The sequence below is a fragment of the Globicephala melas genome, chromosome 2 (assembly GCF_963455315.2).
Source record: "Globicephala melas chromosome 2, mGloMel1.2, whole genome shotgun sequence".
Classification (NCBI taxonomy): domain Eukaryota; kingdom Metazoa; phylum Chordata; class Mammalia; order Artiodactyla; family Delphinidae; genus Globicephala; species Globicephala melas.
The window spans coordinates 152,104,491-152,120,501 of record NC_083315.2 but is presented as its reverse complement, the minus strand read 5'-3'; the positions used below and the strand labels follow the sequence as shown (position 1 = coordinate 152,120,501).

General features: G+C 54.6%; 2 protein-coding genes across 4 annotated transcripts in view; one reads left to right on the top strand and one right to left on the bottom strand.

Moving 5' to 3' along the window:
- Nucleotides 1–387: 387 nt before the first annotated feature.
- GSTZ1 (glutathione S-transferase zeta 1) lies at nucleotides 388–12,933 on the bottom strand. 2 transcript variants are annotated; one of them, XM_030831879.3, is made up of 9 exons: nucleotides 12,754–12,933; nucleotides 9,350–9,401; nucleotides 7,459–7,526; nucleotides 6,832–6,912; nucleotides 6,336–6,461; nucleotides 5,254–5,332; nucleotides 4,656–4,708; nucleotides 3,823–3,872; nucleotides 388–3,053 (listed from the first exon to the last, which is right to left on the bottom strand). In XM_030831879.3, the coding sequence occupies exons 3-9, from the start codon at nucleotides 7,507–7,509 to the stop codon at nucleotides 2,927–2,929; spliced, it is 567 nt and encodes a 188-aa protein (XP_030687739.1). In that variant the 5' UTR covers nucleotides 7,510–7,526; nucleotides 9,350–9,401; nucleotides 12,754–12,933; the 3' UTR covers nucleotides 388–2,926. The 2 variants fall into 2 exon arrangements, with proteins under 2 accessions (XP_030687739.1, XP_030687737.1); XM_030831877.3 differs by having other exon boundaries at nucleotides 12,632–12,932.
- Nucleotides 12,934–12,937: 4 nt separating this feature from the next.
- POMT2 (protein O-mannosyltransferase 2) overlaps nucleotides 12,938–16,011 on the top strand; it is a 50,990-nt gene continuing 47,916 nt past the window's right edge. For both annotated transcript variants that reach the window (XM_060295106.2, XM_030831875.2), the window contains exon 1: nucleotides 12,938–13,378. In XM_060295106.2, coding sequence (XP_060151089.1) covers nucleotides 13,131–13,378 — 248 coding nt within the window. In that variant the 5' untranslated portion in view covers nucleotides 12,938–13,130. The remainder of the gene's footprint in view (nucleotides 13,379–16,011) is intronic.

Sequence of the window (16,011 nt, the reverse complement as noted above, 5' to 3'; positions counted from 1 at the left end):
TTTAAAATACAAAAATCTCCTTCACAAAGGAGAAGGACTCCTTTGTGAAGTCCTTGAGACATCATTGAACAAGGAGAAGGGCTATAGTTCTCCTACAGCTGAGAACCACCAAGGTTAGTCAGCCGTGTCTCTGGGTGGCTCAGGTCATGGATGTGGGGACACTTGAAGAACCCAGCACTTCCCAGGTGAGGCAGCTCAGAGGAGCCTGGAGTGAGTTTCTTTGGCTTAGACACATCTGTTTTTGTGAGGAAGGACAGGTTTGTCTGGGTTTGGAGAAAACCAGATGATAAAGGAGGGCCTCAGAAATGTCATGGACTCCCAAGGATCTCACTGAGCCCAGAGGAAAACCCACAGCATTTGATCCCTCCCCTCCCCTACCCATGGCTGGTTTTCACCTCACACTCGGACACGTATCACAAAACTCCTGTTGAACTAGAGGACCAGAACTATGAGAAAAATATTAAAATGAGTTTTGTGCATTAAATGAGGATGGTTTTTATAAGTGCTTGATAACGGAGGCTGTATCGCCTCTTTACTTGATTTAGATTTCCTTAAAATCTAAATTTTAAGGTGGCCAACTCAGCTTTGGCCACCAGTTTTAGGATGGCTGATGGAGCCTCAGGTTAACCAAATTAATATCAGACAGACAAGCAGATAGGCAACAGGCCCATGATGTTGAGGGGTGGAGATAGAGACGGCCAGTTAAATTTCCAGGAATAAGTGGAGGGACATAAGCTCAGTAAGAGCAGGGGCCATGTCTGCCATATCCCCAGTCACACAGCCACACCCGCCAGCTCCCAGCGCGGGGAGTCCCCTGGCAGGGCTCGCTGCATGCTGAGTGGGGGGAAGTGGAACGTGCATTAGCAGCTGGAGCAGGACAGCCACCAGATGGTTTCCTTCTAGGAAGAACCCCAGTCCGCCCGCTCATTATGGGGAACTATACCTAGTTCCCCATAGAACCATTCAGGGCTGGGGAGTGGTCTCAGGTTGTCTCTGCGCCTGTACCTTGTCCTAGATGTGGATTCTATCTACTGCCTGTACTTCCCAGAAGTCTCTGTGCTCCTCTGTTGCCTGGAAACGAGACTGGGAGGAGGGAGGAGTAGGGGAACCTGGTAACCTCAGCACTACTGGAAGTTGTTTTGGATTATTTGGGCTCCCAAAGGCACCTGTTAGTGACAGGTAGAGCCAGCTGCCTCCTTAATCTGGGCGACTGGTGGCAGCGCCCCGTTTGGCCAAGGCTAGCCCCGCAGCTTGCCCGCTGCTCCTGGCTGGGCCCATGTCTCTCCAGGGCCAGGGAGCACACTGCCGTGGGAGCTGTAGGAGCACAGCCTGAAGTATGGGCTTCCCTCCTTTCCCCTGAGTTCATTTTCTCTTTAAAATCCACAGGAGCTTGAATCACCTTCAATTTCAAAAGTCCAAGTCAGGTGACGGTTACTGATCCCTGAGCTGAGGAGATTAGTCTCTTATCTCAAGTCAAGGTTTCTTGGTGAGAGCCCAGGTGAGCCTTATGCAGCCAGGCAGGTCTGGAGTAATCTGAGGAAAAGGTCCAGATGGCAGCAGGGCAGGCACAGCATCCCTCACCATTGCTGTGTCTCCTCTACCTTCCTGGGCTTCTCTCTGGGCTCTGCCAGGACAAACTCACCTTGGGAACAAGAGTGGCCCACCTTGGTCATTCTAGAGCCTGGAGCCCAGTCCATCCAAGAGAGAAGGAGAGGCCACTAAGGAGCCCGGGATGAGAGGGGAGAACTAGGTGCCCTGGCATTGGAGCTAAAGAAAAGGGACTCATGGCCGAGAAAGGTGGCTTCCACTTGGACCAGACACATCTATCTTAATTCCTTGTTTAAACCTCAGCTACACAGGGGAAATGAAATCTCACATATGGAACATAAATGTCATCTTGTTTCACTCCCAGAAGTGACCCGCATCTCCCTACAGTATCTCTGCCCGAGGTGATCCTGGTTCTGGCTGAGCACTGCCAGGCATGGGGACCTGCTCCCTCCAGGGCAGCCCAAGGTAAGCCATTACCCGGCTGGCCTCCTGCTAGCTTGGTCAGTAGCTGTTCATACTGCCCACGGAGGAGCCTGCCTCCAGCTCCCAGCACCGCTCACACGTGGATGTATCCTAAGCACCTAATCCTGAGGCTGCTCCAGAGAACGCTGCCCCTGAAGATGAGGGACTGGGCTGAGCGGGCCAGCGTCTCCTCAGCGCTGCCATGGAAGTGAGCAACGGCACTACTCCCAGGCCTGGGCACTCAGCTGGTCGCAGGAGGCTTTCTTTCCTGCTTCTTATACCTGTTCTCTTCTGGATCTTGTCTGATTTTCTCAGGCAGGCTTTTGGGCTTATTTCTCTTCCTTGCCCTTAGGTCCCAGGGGCCAGGCCAACCACAGAGTGGGCAAGTGGCTGGCTGGCTTTCTCTCCTGGTCCAGACACAGAGGGATTCCAGCTAGGAAGAGTGTTCACCTTCTGCAACCCAGCTCAGCTTTAAGTGAACAACCCGGGGGCCTGGGCTTTAGTTTAATTACCAGATTTCAGTGTGGGCATTCTTTGGAGTCAGGTACAGTCGAGGGGACGGGAAGAGGCGCTCAGACTTCCTCATGGCTCTCTGGTAAACTCGGCATACGTTTCAGTCTACGTTCACTTCATCTTCATGACTGCCCGCGACACAGTCATGAAGACTTCCTGCCTACCCGCCTCCCGGCATTCTCCCACCCCATTCTGCCCGCATGTGACAGATGAAGGGGCTGAGGCAGAAGTAGTTTCAGTGGGAAGGCAAATCCAGGGCCTAGAGTTCAAGTTCAAGGGCTAGGAGTTCAGGTCTTCCACCTCTCCAGTTAAGGCTCGCTGGCTTCCAGGCCTCTTCAGCCCATGCAGCTTCTGCTCCCGCACCCGCTCCCGGCCCCTGCACCAGTGGGGCGCGGTTTGAGAGCTAGGCCCTCAGCTCAGGGGGTGTATCTGGCTGCCGGCAGGGGTGAGACACTTGGAAGGCCTCCAAGGCCAGCAGTGACTTGTTGATACGGCTGATGGTAGGGTAGGGAGTGAGATCCACCTTGAACCTGTGGCAGAGAAACATCCCCCTGAGCCAAGGTCTGCAGGGGCCCAGGGAGACTGCCCTGCAGGCGATGGGGGAAGCACAGAGGCGGGGCTGGATGAGGTCCCTGGGGCTGGCCAGGGAAGGCCTAGGAAGGCAGCCCTGCCAGGTTGGGGGTCCTTGCTCACAGGTAGCTCTCTGGGGAGGGACAGTCTTGTGCAGTATCGTCTGGCATCTCAGTTTCCTACCGCTCCTATTCCAGGCCATGGCTATTTATACAACCTACTGTGTGTAAGGCCAGTGCTGGGCATTTATGTACAGATCATCTCCCCACCCATGTCATAAGCTTCTCAGGCGCAGGGAATGTGCCACACATTTCCATACCCCTAACAGTGCCCAGCACGACGCCTTCCACAGAGAGGTTCTCATCCGTGCCCTCCTGAAGGGCTGATGGAGCAAAGCAGAGGCAGAGCTCACGCCGGGCACAGAAACACCACGTCTGGGGAGAGCAGGCTCTTGGAGTGGACTCTTGCAGGGGCGTCCACCAGGTGACACGCCTCCTCTTAGGAGCGGGGGCTATGCGGTATCACCTGGGCTGCAGTGGGCATGGGAAGGGTGTTACACCGGCTTCTGCCTGTCTCTTACGGCCACAGTGGCTGCTGGGGGCAGTGGGGGAGAGACTGCGTGAGATGCTACCTCAGTCGATGAAGTCAGGGCCTGACTGTAGGAGGCAGCTGGGCATTTTGAGGGGAGGAGCCAGGAGGAAGAGGGAGGGTGGCAGGGCTGTCTCTTACCTGTCAGCATTTGCCACCTGAGGCGCTAAGCACAGATCAGCCATGGACACCTGCAAAGAGGGTCGGGCGGGCTTGCATCAGGGTGCGCACCCCAGACTCCCACCGGTGACAGCACTGGGGTGCTGGCCCCTGGCATTCCCCTCTGCTTCTGGCTCTTCTACCCCACCCCCACTGCCCCACCCCCTCCTCATCTCCCCGGGCTGGCTGGGTCTGTCCCTGCAGCTGAAGCGCTTCTCCCAGGCTACAGTGCAGTTGCGCTGACAACCAACTGTGGGTAGCCAGAGAAGGCTCGATTGCCTTAGTGGATGTTACTGTGCTTGTTCAAAATTGCCACCACAGGCACTTAGTGGGGGCTCCCAGCACGGAGGGAAAGCCTCTGGGTGCAGGTGGGGGACTCTGGAACCAGAATTACCATAGAGCCAGGGCCTTAGCCTGTAGGAGTCAAGGGCACTTGAATCCTAGAATCCTAGCATTGGAAGGGAATGGAGACATCACCTAGTCTGATCCCTCATCTGATGGCTGGACCACCTCCTCATCTCAGAGATGAGGTCTTCAACTTGAATACCTCCAGCAATGAGAAACTCACTTCCTCTTGAGGCAGCTGACCAGGAAGGGGCTGAGAAGCTCCCCGTGAGCTAACTTCTGCTTAACGCAGAGAGGACGACCTTGGGTTGCTGACTCCCCACCCTTGCTACAGCTGCCTCCTCAGGAAGCTCTCTGAGCTGTGCCTGCCCTGGGCTGGAGGGAGGTAGCTGAGTCTAAGTGGAAGACAGTGGCAGCCTGAGGTAGGCCTGAGGGAGGAGGCCACCCCCATGGGCCTGGGGAGAGCTTACCTCATCTCCCACACAGTACTTCCCCGCTGTGCTCTGCAGGATCTGCTCCAGAGCTGGAGGGAAGCAACATGAATACTCTAAGGGGAGAGCAGCCTTTCTGGGCCTTGGTGCATAGCTATGACATGGCAGCTATCTGAGTGGCAGGCTGGAGCGTGTGCTAGAGGGAACACGGCAGTCAGATCTGGAGAGAGGTGATGGGCACATGGGGATAAGATGATGCCTCCCTGCGCTCTGCAAGTTCAGCTACCATTCCCTCCTCTGAGGGGACAAGGCCTGCCACTGGCCAAGGCAGCAGTTCTCACACCGATGTGCTGACACTTTGCTGGCCCTGGCTTCCTGCCTGGAGTGGGCAGTGGAGCAGAAGTTGGGCCATCCATCTCCAAAAGGCCTCAGGCATGAGGTTCCCAGAAGTGCCAGGGGTTGAGGCCAGGTTGGATTCTGCCCAGCCCACTGCCTCCTCGGCCCTGCCCCCCCACCCTCATCCATGCCACTGCCAAGGCCAAAGAGCCCGGGACGCTGCCAGATGCCAGGGCCCCCGGTGTGAGGGCCATTTCTCTAAGAGGTCACCAGGGGGCAGCTCACAGGGGCAAGGACTCACCGTTAAAGCCAGAACTGATGGCCTGCTGGGCCCAGGTCAGCTGGTTCTCCGGTCCCACTTGCTTCAGGACAGACAGGTTCTGTGTAGCCCAAGAAAACTCTGGGATGAGCTTTGGGAGCCAGGCTGAGCCGCGCACTCAGCCAAGTCCCCTCAGGTGAGCTTGGTTCCCGTGTGTCCCTGGCTGTACACCTGTCCTACTCTGGACCCTGTGAGCTCCCACCCTGTGGGCCCTGAGGTGGAAGGGAGGTGACGATCCCAGAGGCCACTTTCTCTGGCTGCCCTCGTGGCCCTTATCCCTCTGGCAGAGATGTGTAAGGGTGGAGGCACAACCCAAGACCTCTCTCCATTGCATCCAATGCTTCTCCCTGACATGATCCCTTGTGAGGAGAGGGAGTGTGACACAGGGTTGGGGAGGGCAGCATGGGGGAGGCACATAGGATTGGCTTTCAGGAGATTTGGATGTCTGTCTGCTTCAACTTCTTCTGTTAAAAAAAAAAAAGTGACATGGGGCGGGGGGCCACAGATACACAGTCAGGGGGTCTGTCACACTTAGAGTGACTCTGCAGTCACTCCACCTTTCTGGGGCTATTTCCTTACTTGCAAAGTCAGGGATTAGCACAGATGAATTTTTTTTTTAAACAGATGAATTGTTTTAATACTTTTTTGTTTCACCAGTGAAAACTTACCAAAAAAATCTTAGGAGAATCCCAATCTATGACACAGAACAGGTGAAAGGAAGGCTGCTCTGGTTAAAGGCGGGAGGCTGGGACATGTGCTGTTCAGCCTCTCCCTGCCACCTGGCCCTTTCCCCACCTCGGCAACTCCGGACATGTCCTTGGAAACCTGGGGCTTCCCAGAAGGCGGCTGGCGTCCCAGGGAGTGGATGCTTTCTGGCCTCCCTCCTCCCTCTGCCACAGGGGCCAGGGCCAAGCCCCTGAGAATCCCCTCTGTCCTCCTGCCACCCCGCAAGGCACCTCACGGTGGGCTGGCCAGGGTGCGCGTGCATGCGGAGGGGAGAGTGCATGCATGTGGGGATGCGAGGGTGAGAGGCATGTGAGGGAGAAAGCGCACGGGAGCCGCACCTGCAGGGGCTGGATGCCGCTGGCCAGGAGGTGGGAAATCATGCGCACGTGGGCCCTCTTCTTTGGGTCCTGAGGCAGGAGTCGCGGCGTGGGCCGGGTCTCCTCCAGGTACTCAATGATGGCCAGCTGTCCGGAGGCGAGCCGTGAGGCAGGGACCATGGGGGGACTGTAAACTCCTCTTCCTCCCCCACTTCCAACACCACCATCGTCACCACCCCCCTTCTTACCCTTCTCACCATCCTCCCCTTGAGCCCTGTGAAGCCAAGAGGCTTCCCAGGAGGATGAGATCATTTTGGACCCTTGTCCTACAGAATTTAGTCCCCCATATGCTTGAGTCTCCCTTCACTTCCCAAAGCAAGCAAGCAACCTTCCTCCCTCCCCCACTCATCCCTGCTGAGAGCTGGGTGCCCTGGGCAGACACAGGCAAGGAAGAGCTACGAGGTCCTCTTGCTCAGGGCACCACGCTCATGAGGGGCCTCCCAAAGCCGCCACTCACTGACTGGCCAATGGTGATTCCATCAATCTTCAGGGCTGGCACCTGCTTCATGGGATTCAGGGCCTGGAATTCTTCAGAGAACTGTGGAGACAAGGCCCTGGTGGACTGGGCAGCCTGGCCTGAGCTGGCTAAAGCAGAGTCTGGCAAGCAGGAAGCCCCTCGCCTACTGCCCACCTGTACCTCCCTCCCCTGGGAAAGGCCCTGGCTCCCAGGCCCAGGGTGACACCTGGGGGATCTGTGAAGTATCCTGAACCCCAGTGGCTGCTGAGATACAGGTTTCATCCTAGTGGCCTGGCTCTGTGCTTGTCCCTGCACTTTATATGTGGTCACCAAGGCACATCCAGAGGGCCTGGCATGGGGCGAGGACCCGCTCACCACCCACACTTCTGGAGCCAGACATGGAGAGGCCAGGCTGTGGTGCGGAGCCTGGAACCTGGGCCCTTCCCATGGCTCCTCTTGCTGCACAGCTGGCCGCCCTGTCCCACAGGGCAGGGCCAGCAGCCTCCTCTGGCCATGGGGACCACAGGGCGCATGCTCATCTCTTGCCTGCAGAAGTCTGCACCCCCTGCCGGGCCCCTCTCCAAGGCCTCTGACTCCTACATTGTGGCCTGGGGGCAGCCTCCTTACCTGCTGCCCCCCATCCTTTGTGAGGTTGATGGTTATCGTCTCATAGTCCATGTTTTTCAAGGCCAGAGCTAGGAGAGACAGCAGACAAGTCAGTGACAGCCTCTGACCACACTTCCCGGGGTGACGAGCGGGAAGGAGGCTTCTTTCTCCACACTGCTGGGTAGCCCTGTCGCCTTCTTCCCAACTTCCTGGATCACCACCCGCTCCCCTACCCCAGGGCCATGATGCTCTGCCTCTCTTGCCCCTGGACTCTCTGTATCCCCAGCGGACCTCTCATGCCTCTAGGTGGTGCTATGAGGGTGTGTGCCCTGGCCCGCTGAGGGCTCCTGGAGGACAGCAGGGAAATGTCCCCTTCATCTCTGCCCCTGGCAGGGCCTTACCCAGTGGCAAGCAGGGCTTATTTGTTGGAGACATGCAATCACTCCTCCATAAAGGTCATCTGCGGGCCAAGGGAAGGTGCTCAGTGACTACGCAGGGCCCACACAGGCAGAGGACACTCTTGTTCTGTTTAGAGGAGAACCCCTTTCTAATCCATTCTCTCTGTTCTCAGGGCTGTTGACTACAGATCCCAAGGCATCAGGGCTCTCTGGTGACCTCAGCACATCTGCTGACTCCCAGTGGCTGGATTTCCTCTCCATCTCCTTTGATCTTTTCCTCCCAGCATGGTGAGGGCAAAACACTCGGTCGACCCTAGTGGAGGAGACTGTGTGTGTAAGTGTGCACACTTGTGCCTTAAAATATGGCGATGGCCGGTATCAGGCAAATGAGCGAGGGGAGGAGCGCAAGACGTGTCACAGCCTGCAGACAGCCCAGGAGACGCGGGGCTCCTTCTCAGCGCCGGTCAGCTCCACCCTGGAGAGTGGAAGTGGTCGGGGCCAGGCAGGAGGCCAATGCGTGGTGGCCCTGCAGAGACAGTGCCCGCGCTGCTGGTCTGGCCCCGTCAGGGCAGAGGCTCTGGGCCCAGGGAGGCCGTCTTCTTGGAGAAATGTGTCCTCGGGCACCCCAGTGCTCTTGCCTACTGATTCTAGCAAATACCAAGTGACTGTGGGAGGGGGAGGGTCATGAGGATGGCTTCCGAGTCAGGAACAGGCTCCTGGCAGCAGGCTACCTGGGTTTAAATGTCATCACATTCACTTGCTAGCTGTGTGGCCCTGGACAAGTAACGTCAGCCTCTGTGCCTGTTGCCCCATCTGACAGGCAGCATAGCGTAGTAAAGAGCATGGACTAGCTGGAGCTAGGCTAGCTGGTTCAGATTCCAGGCCTGCCTCTTACTAGCTACATGATCTTGGGCAAGTTACTTAACCTCCCCGTGCCCCAGTTTTCCCACCTGTACAATGGTGATGATAATAATACCTCCCTCCCAGGGTCGTTGAGGTTTAAATGGAGTCATGTACACAAAAACACTCAGCACCGTTCTCTTTCTGTACGAGCTGCTACGACTATGACCTTGGCCGAGGGCTGACTTAAGCTGAGGGACAGAAGGGTCGAACCAGGACTAAACCAGAGGGCCCAGTTTCTCCTTCCCGAAGCCTCTGGGGTCCACACTGGCCAGCTCTGTTTAATTTGCCAGATCAAATAAGATAAGAACTGAGGAAGGCCAGCTGTTCCCTGCCAGTTACCAAGGATCTCTGGATTCTGTGAGCCTGCCTGAAGCATGGTTGCTAAGGGGCTTTGGAGAGCAGAGTGGGAGAGGTGGCAGGCCCAAGAGGAAAAACACCCCTCCCCACTTCCTCTGGTTGGACTTCCGAGGTGGAGGTGCCATTCGAGGCTGAGGGCTCCAGGAGACTGGGGATGCTGTGGCTGGTGCCCTGTCTGACAGAGGCTTTTCACCCAGGCCTCCCTCCACCCCATACCACCCCACTCCAGCTCTCGGTGGAGGTACAGCTCTTACCGATTCGAACTCTCCATGAGCAGGAGCTTCGGAAGTAGGAATAGAGGATGGGCTGAGGAGAGAAGACGAGGACGCATGTTAACCCATGCTTGGTGGGTTCTCAGCCCCAGGAACCCACTGGAGGGGAGGCAACAGCTCCCAGCCAGGGGTCTCCAAGCCAGCACTGTTTCTTCCCAGCCTGCTAGGCCTCCTCCCTCAGGCCTGCGTCTGGAAAAGTCAGGCCAGACTCAGAGCTCTCTGGGTTAGAGGCCTGGGGAGTCATGTGGGGTCCCTCAGCTCCAAACTGTGCTGTCATGCATTCCTGATGTCCAGGGAGCCCCCAAAGGGGCAGCCAGACTGCAGGTGCCCTCCTTACCTTCCTAGACTCAGCCATGATGATGTGGTGACCCTTGGCCTCTCAGGGAATGTCCCCTCCCACAGAACTGCGGGGCAGGGGGAGGAACCCTAAAGGGGTGGATCCCATGAGCCAATGGGGAAGCTGGTCTAAACAGGCATCAGGAGAACTTTGACTCTGGTCAGAAAGGGCATCTCTTTCTAATCTGGGGAAAGCTTTTTATGCTCCTGGTGGAGCCAGGTCTGGTGTCCTGGGCAGACAGCTAGGCCTGGTTTTGAAGCAGTAGTTCATGTGGTGCAGTGGGCTAGGAGCTGGCATACTGGGAGTCTGGTCCCAGTGCAGGACCTAGCCCCGCATGACTGGGGACAAATCCCTACCTTCTCTAGTCTTCAGCTCCCTCATCTGTAAAATGAAGGGTTGCCCTAAAATGATAGCTTATTTCCTTCCAACAGTGGCAGAAAGACCAGGAAATCTAGTTTTCTGCACTTTGGTGCCCATCTCTTTCAACATTCCACCCACCAGTCCTCCAGACTCTCAGCTGATCTCATAAAAATAGCATCCGGAAAACTCAGGCCAGACTCAGAGGGGGGAACTTTCCTGGCGGTCCAGAGGTTAAGACTTTGCCTTCCAATGCAGGGGGTGTGGGTTTGATCCCTGGTCAGGAAGCTAAGATCCCACATGCCTTGCAGCCAAAAAACCAAAAAACATTAAAGAAAAACCCAGAAGCAATATTGTAATAAATTCAATAAAGACTTTAAAAATGGTACACGTCAAAAAAAAATCTATAAAAAAAAATAGCTGGGGAATATGCCCACTGACTCCAAAGCTGAGGTCATAAGCTGGCAGCCCACAGTGTTCTGTTTGGTCTATACTGTATTTAAAAATGTTTCAATTCATTGCTAACATTAAAAGTCACATTGTTTCATATACAAATCCTGTTGTCCGTTTTTTATTAAAAAAAAAAATCTGGAGATAATGAACTCAGTTTCCTGAGGAGCAAAATTGATCAGAGCCAATTAATGGCCCCTTTTAGAGAGGGCATGCCCTCTCAGATCTGCTATGGCCCCCACCTGGTCCACTTCTCTCATTTTTGTTACTCTGAGGCCCCTGAAGGCAGCAGGGTGTGTGACCTCTCCTCTAAAGTTTAGGGGACTCAAAGTTAATTTCTCTGGTGCTTCTTGGTCACCAGCATTTCAAAGCAGAACCCAGAACAGAGTTACCAGTAATTAGCACTCATGAATCTTCTGGCAGACACATATGTAGCCTTTTGGATGAGGGAGAACTCAATAGAATTTCTTAGATCACCCTTGTCTACCATCCCTCTGACTACAGACATTTCACCCAAGTTCGCTCTCCCTTCTGTATGCCCCAGCTCACCAAGCTGCTACCTGACCTTGCTTTCATCATCCCTGAACTACCAACTCCATCTTCTACTCCATCTTCTACGTGGGCAAGGGCACAAGTGGGAACCCAGTCCCTCCCAAGTTAGTTCCTGACCCTGGGAGTTCCAGTCTATTCTGAAGGCAACTTTTGTGGGGAAAGTGAAGATAGTTCTGGCACAAAGGTCAAGTGATAGGCAGCAGGCATTCTTGGAGGGAGAAGAGTTCGTAGGCTACAACTGGATGTACCCTGTTCCAGGGTGCATCCCTTTCCTTATTTGGTTAGGCTGGAGGGGCCCCTGGGGCCAAGAGGCAGCTACACTGAAACAGAATGGAACCACTAGAGAGCTGCAGACATCAGCTTAGAATCCTTAAAGAAATGCCTTACCTAATTACTAAATGTTACACATTTGACCTAGACTAAGGGTGACCACAGAATCACTGTAAATGCCCTGCCCTCAGGTTTCTTACTTATGGGCCATCAGGAGATGTAATGGAGGGCGGTCTCTGATCTTTCTCTTACCAATGATAACTTCATAAACCATCCCATGTTCCTTTTTGCATTTGTAGGGCTAAATTTTAAGCCCAAGTAAAATATCCGTTTCATCACCACTCCTGGAGGAATTGTTTTTAATTCAAATATGGATTCTCACCACTCTAGCAGATTTTATTTTAAAACCACCTCTTACACATGATTTTCGAGAAAGACTCCTAAACTCCTATTTGGGAGTGGGAGGGCTATACACTGTTAAAGTGATACTATAGGGCTTCCCTGGTGGCGCAGTGGTTGAGAGTCCGCCTGCCGATGCAGGGGACACGGGTTCGTGCCCCGGTCCGGGAAGATCCCACATGCCGCGGAGCGGCTGGGCCCGTGAGCTATGGCCGCTGGGCCTGCGCATCCAGAGCCTGTGCTCCGCAACGGGAGAGGCCACAACAGTGAGAGGCCCGCGTACAGCAAAAAAAAAAAAAAAAAGTGATGTTATATCCCACCTGATGGGCCTGCCACCTTCCTTTGAGCTACAATAGCTGTTCCAAATCTTTAATAGAGATTGATAACAGTGGTTCTGGGGTTAGTCTTGGGAAATACAAATTAAAACTGGTAATAAGGTCCCCAAGTGATTATGATGACTGTAAGTGCCACAGTTTCCCCTCGCCCCTGGCGCTCTCTCAAAATGCAAACAACCCTGAAAGGCCATTTAACTGTTAAGACCTGCCGGGCCGACCGACAGGGCTGTGCGGATCAGGGAGACGAGGGACGACGCTTGGAAGCCCTAGCAGGTCGAGTGGGGTTAGGGGTGGGTGGACAGACAGATGAAGAGCAAGGGTACAGCCACCAAACCAAGCCGGGTACTCTCCACGAGGACCTTGCACCTCGCGCCCAATCCTCTCGGGATCACAGGCCACAGCGAGTAGCGCGCAGGTGCAGAGCGGTGCCAGCGCGGCGCATTGCATGCTGGGAGTCGCCGTAGGAGCTGTGGGCGGGGCCGAGCGGCTCACCTTTGACCCCGCCCCCCAAGATTTCTCCCTGTTTCTAAGTAGAGCCTCTCTCCCCGGATGCATGACACAGACCTTCCCCACTTGCATCTCGCACTCTGGGCGACCCCTCTTCCAGGCCAGGAAACTTCGCGCCTGCGACTCTCCGAGTCGTCGACGATTCAGGCCCAGTGAGACCCCGACACGTCAGAACTTACGTTTTCGTCTCGATAAAGCTAGGGCTTGGACTAGAATGAGCTTTAAGGTCTCTTCTAGCTTGCCCCGCCCTGCCGCCACGCCCCCAGTCCTGGCGCTGCTGGGAATTGCAGTTCTTTGAGCCCGCTTTCTCCCCGGCCCGCCCGGACGTCATGCTCTGCGCCACTAGCCGTCTCCTAGCGGCCCGGGCGGCGACCGCGCTCCCCTTCCAGCCCAGAGTCCGGGGTAGGGAACTACATTTCCCAGGGCCCCCGGCTGCCGGCGCAGGGAACTACATTTCCCAGGGCACCCCGAGCCGCCGCTTGGTGACTTATTGGCGGGGCGGCTCGCAAGACCCAGCGTGCTTGCGGGCCGGAGGGCCATCCTGAGGAGGGGAAGGATGCCGCCGGCCGTAGGCGGAGGCCTGGCAGGGTCTGAGCTGCGTCCCCGGAGGGGCCGCTGTGGGTCCCAGGCTGCTAGGGCCGTGGGCCCGGACGTGGCCACCGAAGCTACAACGCGGAGCCCCAAACGGCCTGCTCCGAGCTCGCGGCGCTTCGAGGCGCCCGGCCGGTGGGCTCTGCTGGCCCTGGTGACGCTGATGTCCTTTGCCACCCGCTTCCACCGTCTGGACCAGCCGCCGCACATCTGGTGAGTGATGGGAGGGACTGGGCAGGCACCATGGCAACTGGGAGGGAGGGGCGCGCCTTCTCATTGGTCTGGAGGCACGGAGAGGGCGGGATTCACAGGCGGAGGGGCGGGGCCGCGCTGGAGGGGAAACAGGTTTCTGGTGGTTGCCTCTGCCCAGGTGCAGTCTCCGTGAGAGAAATCTTTTTGCTTCGGTGTGTGTGAGAGTGGGATTCCTTAGGATCTGAGGAAGCAGTCTTCATGTCTTGCAGGTTATGCTGCAGCGTCTCACCTGGCTCTCAAATGGTAGCTTTTAAAGGTGCTTTGAACTGACCCAGGAGAATTGGAAATTCTTAGTACAGAATTTCCTAAGGCCTGAGTTCCTAATCTGCAGGATTTAGACCTCCACGGAGGGGAACATTCCTATCTGAGTACCACATTCTCGGGAGCCAGAACAACCTGTTTGCCCACGGATGATAACAAGGGTCCCAGGAAGCAGGTCTGGGGTCATCCTGTGAGGATGTATTTTCTTAAAGGCTTTATTTTGTAGGACTAAGGTGCAGGAGTCAGATTTCGTTAAAAAAGCTTAAAAGGTCTCCAGCTCGGAGGAAAATTTTTATACAGTTTGAAAATGGTTAATTTGTTTGGCCAAGACGTGATACCATGTTTTCTCAGTATCACTGAGGAGAAAGTGTAGAGGTTGTTAGAAATGGAACTCCTTGACTAAAAAGCAAGCAGGCTAACAAGCTATCAGGGTTACCCTACTTGGAAGTTAATGAATTAGCTTGTTACTATTTCATGAGTGCTGGCGGAAGATGTGAGACTCCTGGGTCAGAGTCAAAAAACTTATTACTCGTAGCAAAGGAAGCAGGATGAACATCGGCATATTGGATTCAGTTTCTCATGGCTCCGAAGTCCCACGGGGTGACGCTATGGGCTCAGATGGATGACTGCACACACTGTGCGTTGCCTTGCAGCTAAGGAGCAACAAGCTTGGGGAATTTACAAAAAGCAAGCGTACTTTTTGCCCTGGAGAGAGATGTTACCTCATCTCTCAAGGCTGCTTGGTGCAAACACAACTTTGGGAAATGGCCCAGGTAAAGTGCAGTCAAGGCCCTGCATTCTCCACATACCCAGCAAGATGTGTGGAAGTACAAGAGACCCATGGAGGACTGTCTCTCCCAACAGTCTCACTCCTTGATATTACACTCTCTTGGCTTCTAGCAAATTTTCACATGAATGTGCAACTCCATTGGCTACTCTGATTAACCTGGCCGAGGCAGGGACCCAGTCTATTTAGTTTGTCTCATACAACATTTATTTAAGGCTGCTTTCACCAGGAGTCAAAACAGCAGGGTGGGGCTTCCCTGGTGGCGCAGTGGTTGAGAGTCCGCCTGCCGATGCAGGGGACACGGGTTCGTGCCCGGGTCCGGGAGGATCCCACATGCCGCGGAGCGGCTGGGCCCGTGAGCCATGGCCACTGAGCCTGCGCGTCCGGAGCCTGTGCTCCGCAATGGGAGAGGCCACAACAGTGAGAGGCCCGCGTACCACAAAAAAAAAAAAAACAAAACAGCAGGATGAGGCCAACCTGTGGTGTTAACCTGTGCCCTCTGGGATGCTGGAGTGGGGTGGGGAGGGACCAGGAAGTCTTATTTCAGATAGCTGAGATGTAGTCTAAGGCCAGTCTGTTATCCATTATAGTCTGTACACAGATGTTTAGACTGACCTCTGATTTTTGATGTCACTGCCAATAATTACAATGAGTTCTCCCATTTAAAAAGCAACTCCCATGCCCAGTGGAAAGGCATTCCACAGCACATTCTTCCCTGCATTCTAATATACTACCTGAAGGGGTGCAGATCACTCCAGTTCAGGATTTTTTGTTAAATATTATTTAGATTTCCATCAGATTTGATTTAGATCATCATTACAGTGATTTGGTTAAGCCCCACGGGCAGCGAGAGTCACTGCGTAGCTGCAGCCTCAATCACTATACAAGGCATAACCTAAGGTCCCTAGGGTGTCAGGAGAAGCTTATGAATTTATATCAGTCATACTAACAGAAGGTTGTGCCAGTCTGTGTTTTTGCGCACATGCGAGGGAGGTCCATGTTTGGGAGTTAATGTTGATGTCGTCAGGGACATGAGGATAGTTCAAGACCGGCCATGTCCACATGAGTTTTTCTGATTTCATGGTGGAATAACAGAGTCAGCAATAGGTCAGATTGCTAGCTACAGCTGCCACTGACTTAGTTGAACTGTGTTAGTATTTTGCCAGGCTGGGTGCTGGGCCTAGGAGGCAAAGAGAGCATTAATTGTTTCCCTTCTCTTTACATTTCCAGGGGCCTAAGATGTTCCTTCCCCAGGTGGAAAGGTTGTTTGTTTCCTCCCACTGCCATAGAATCAGTGTGTCCCACTCTAGTACCTGTAATTTCACCTTTACTCCAACTATTGCATACTAATATCCAGACCTTTCTGTCATGGGCACTGTCAGAAACTTGACAGAGACTTATGTCTCCCATCTTGGCCCATGTGAGCCACTGTAGCGGGACCTCACAAGCAGTGTGCTCAACCAGGTGATCTTTATGCTCTAAAACCACGTCACTCCAACAAGAAAACCCAAGTGACTGAACTGGAATTAAGTTTGAATCCCATAAA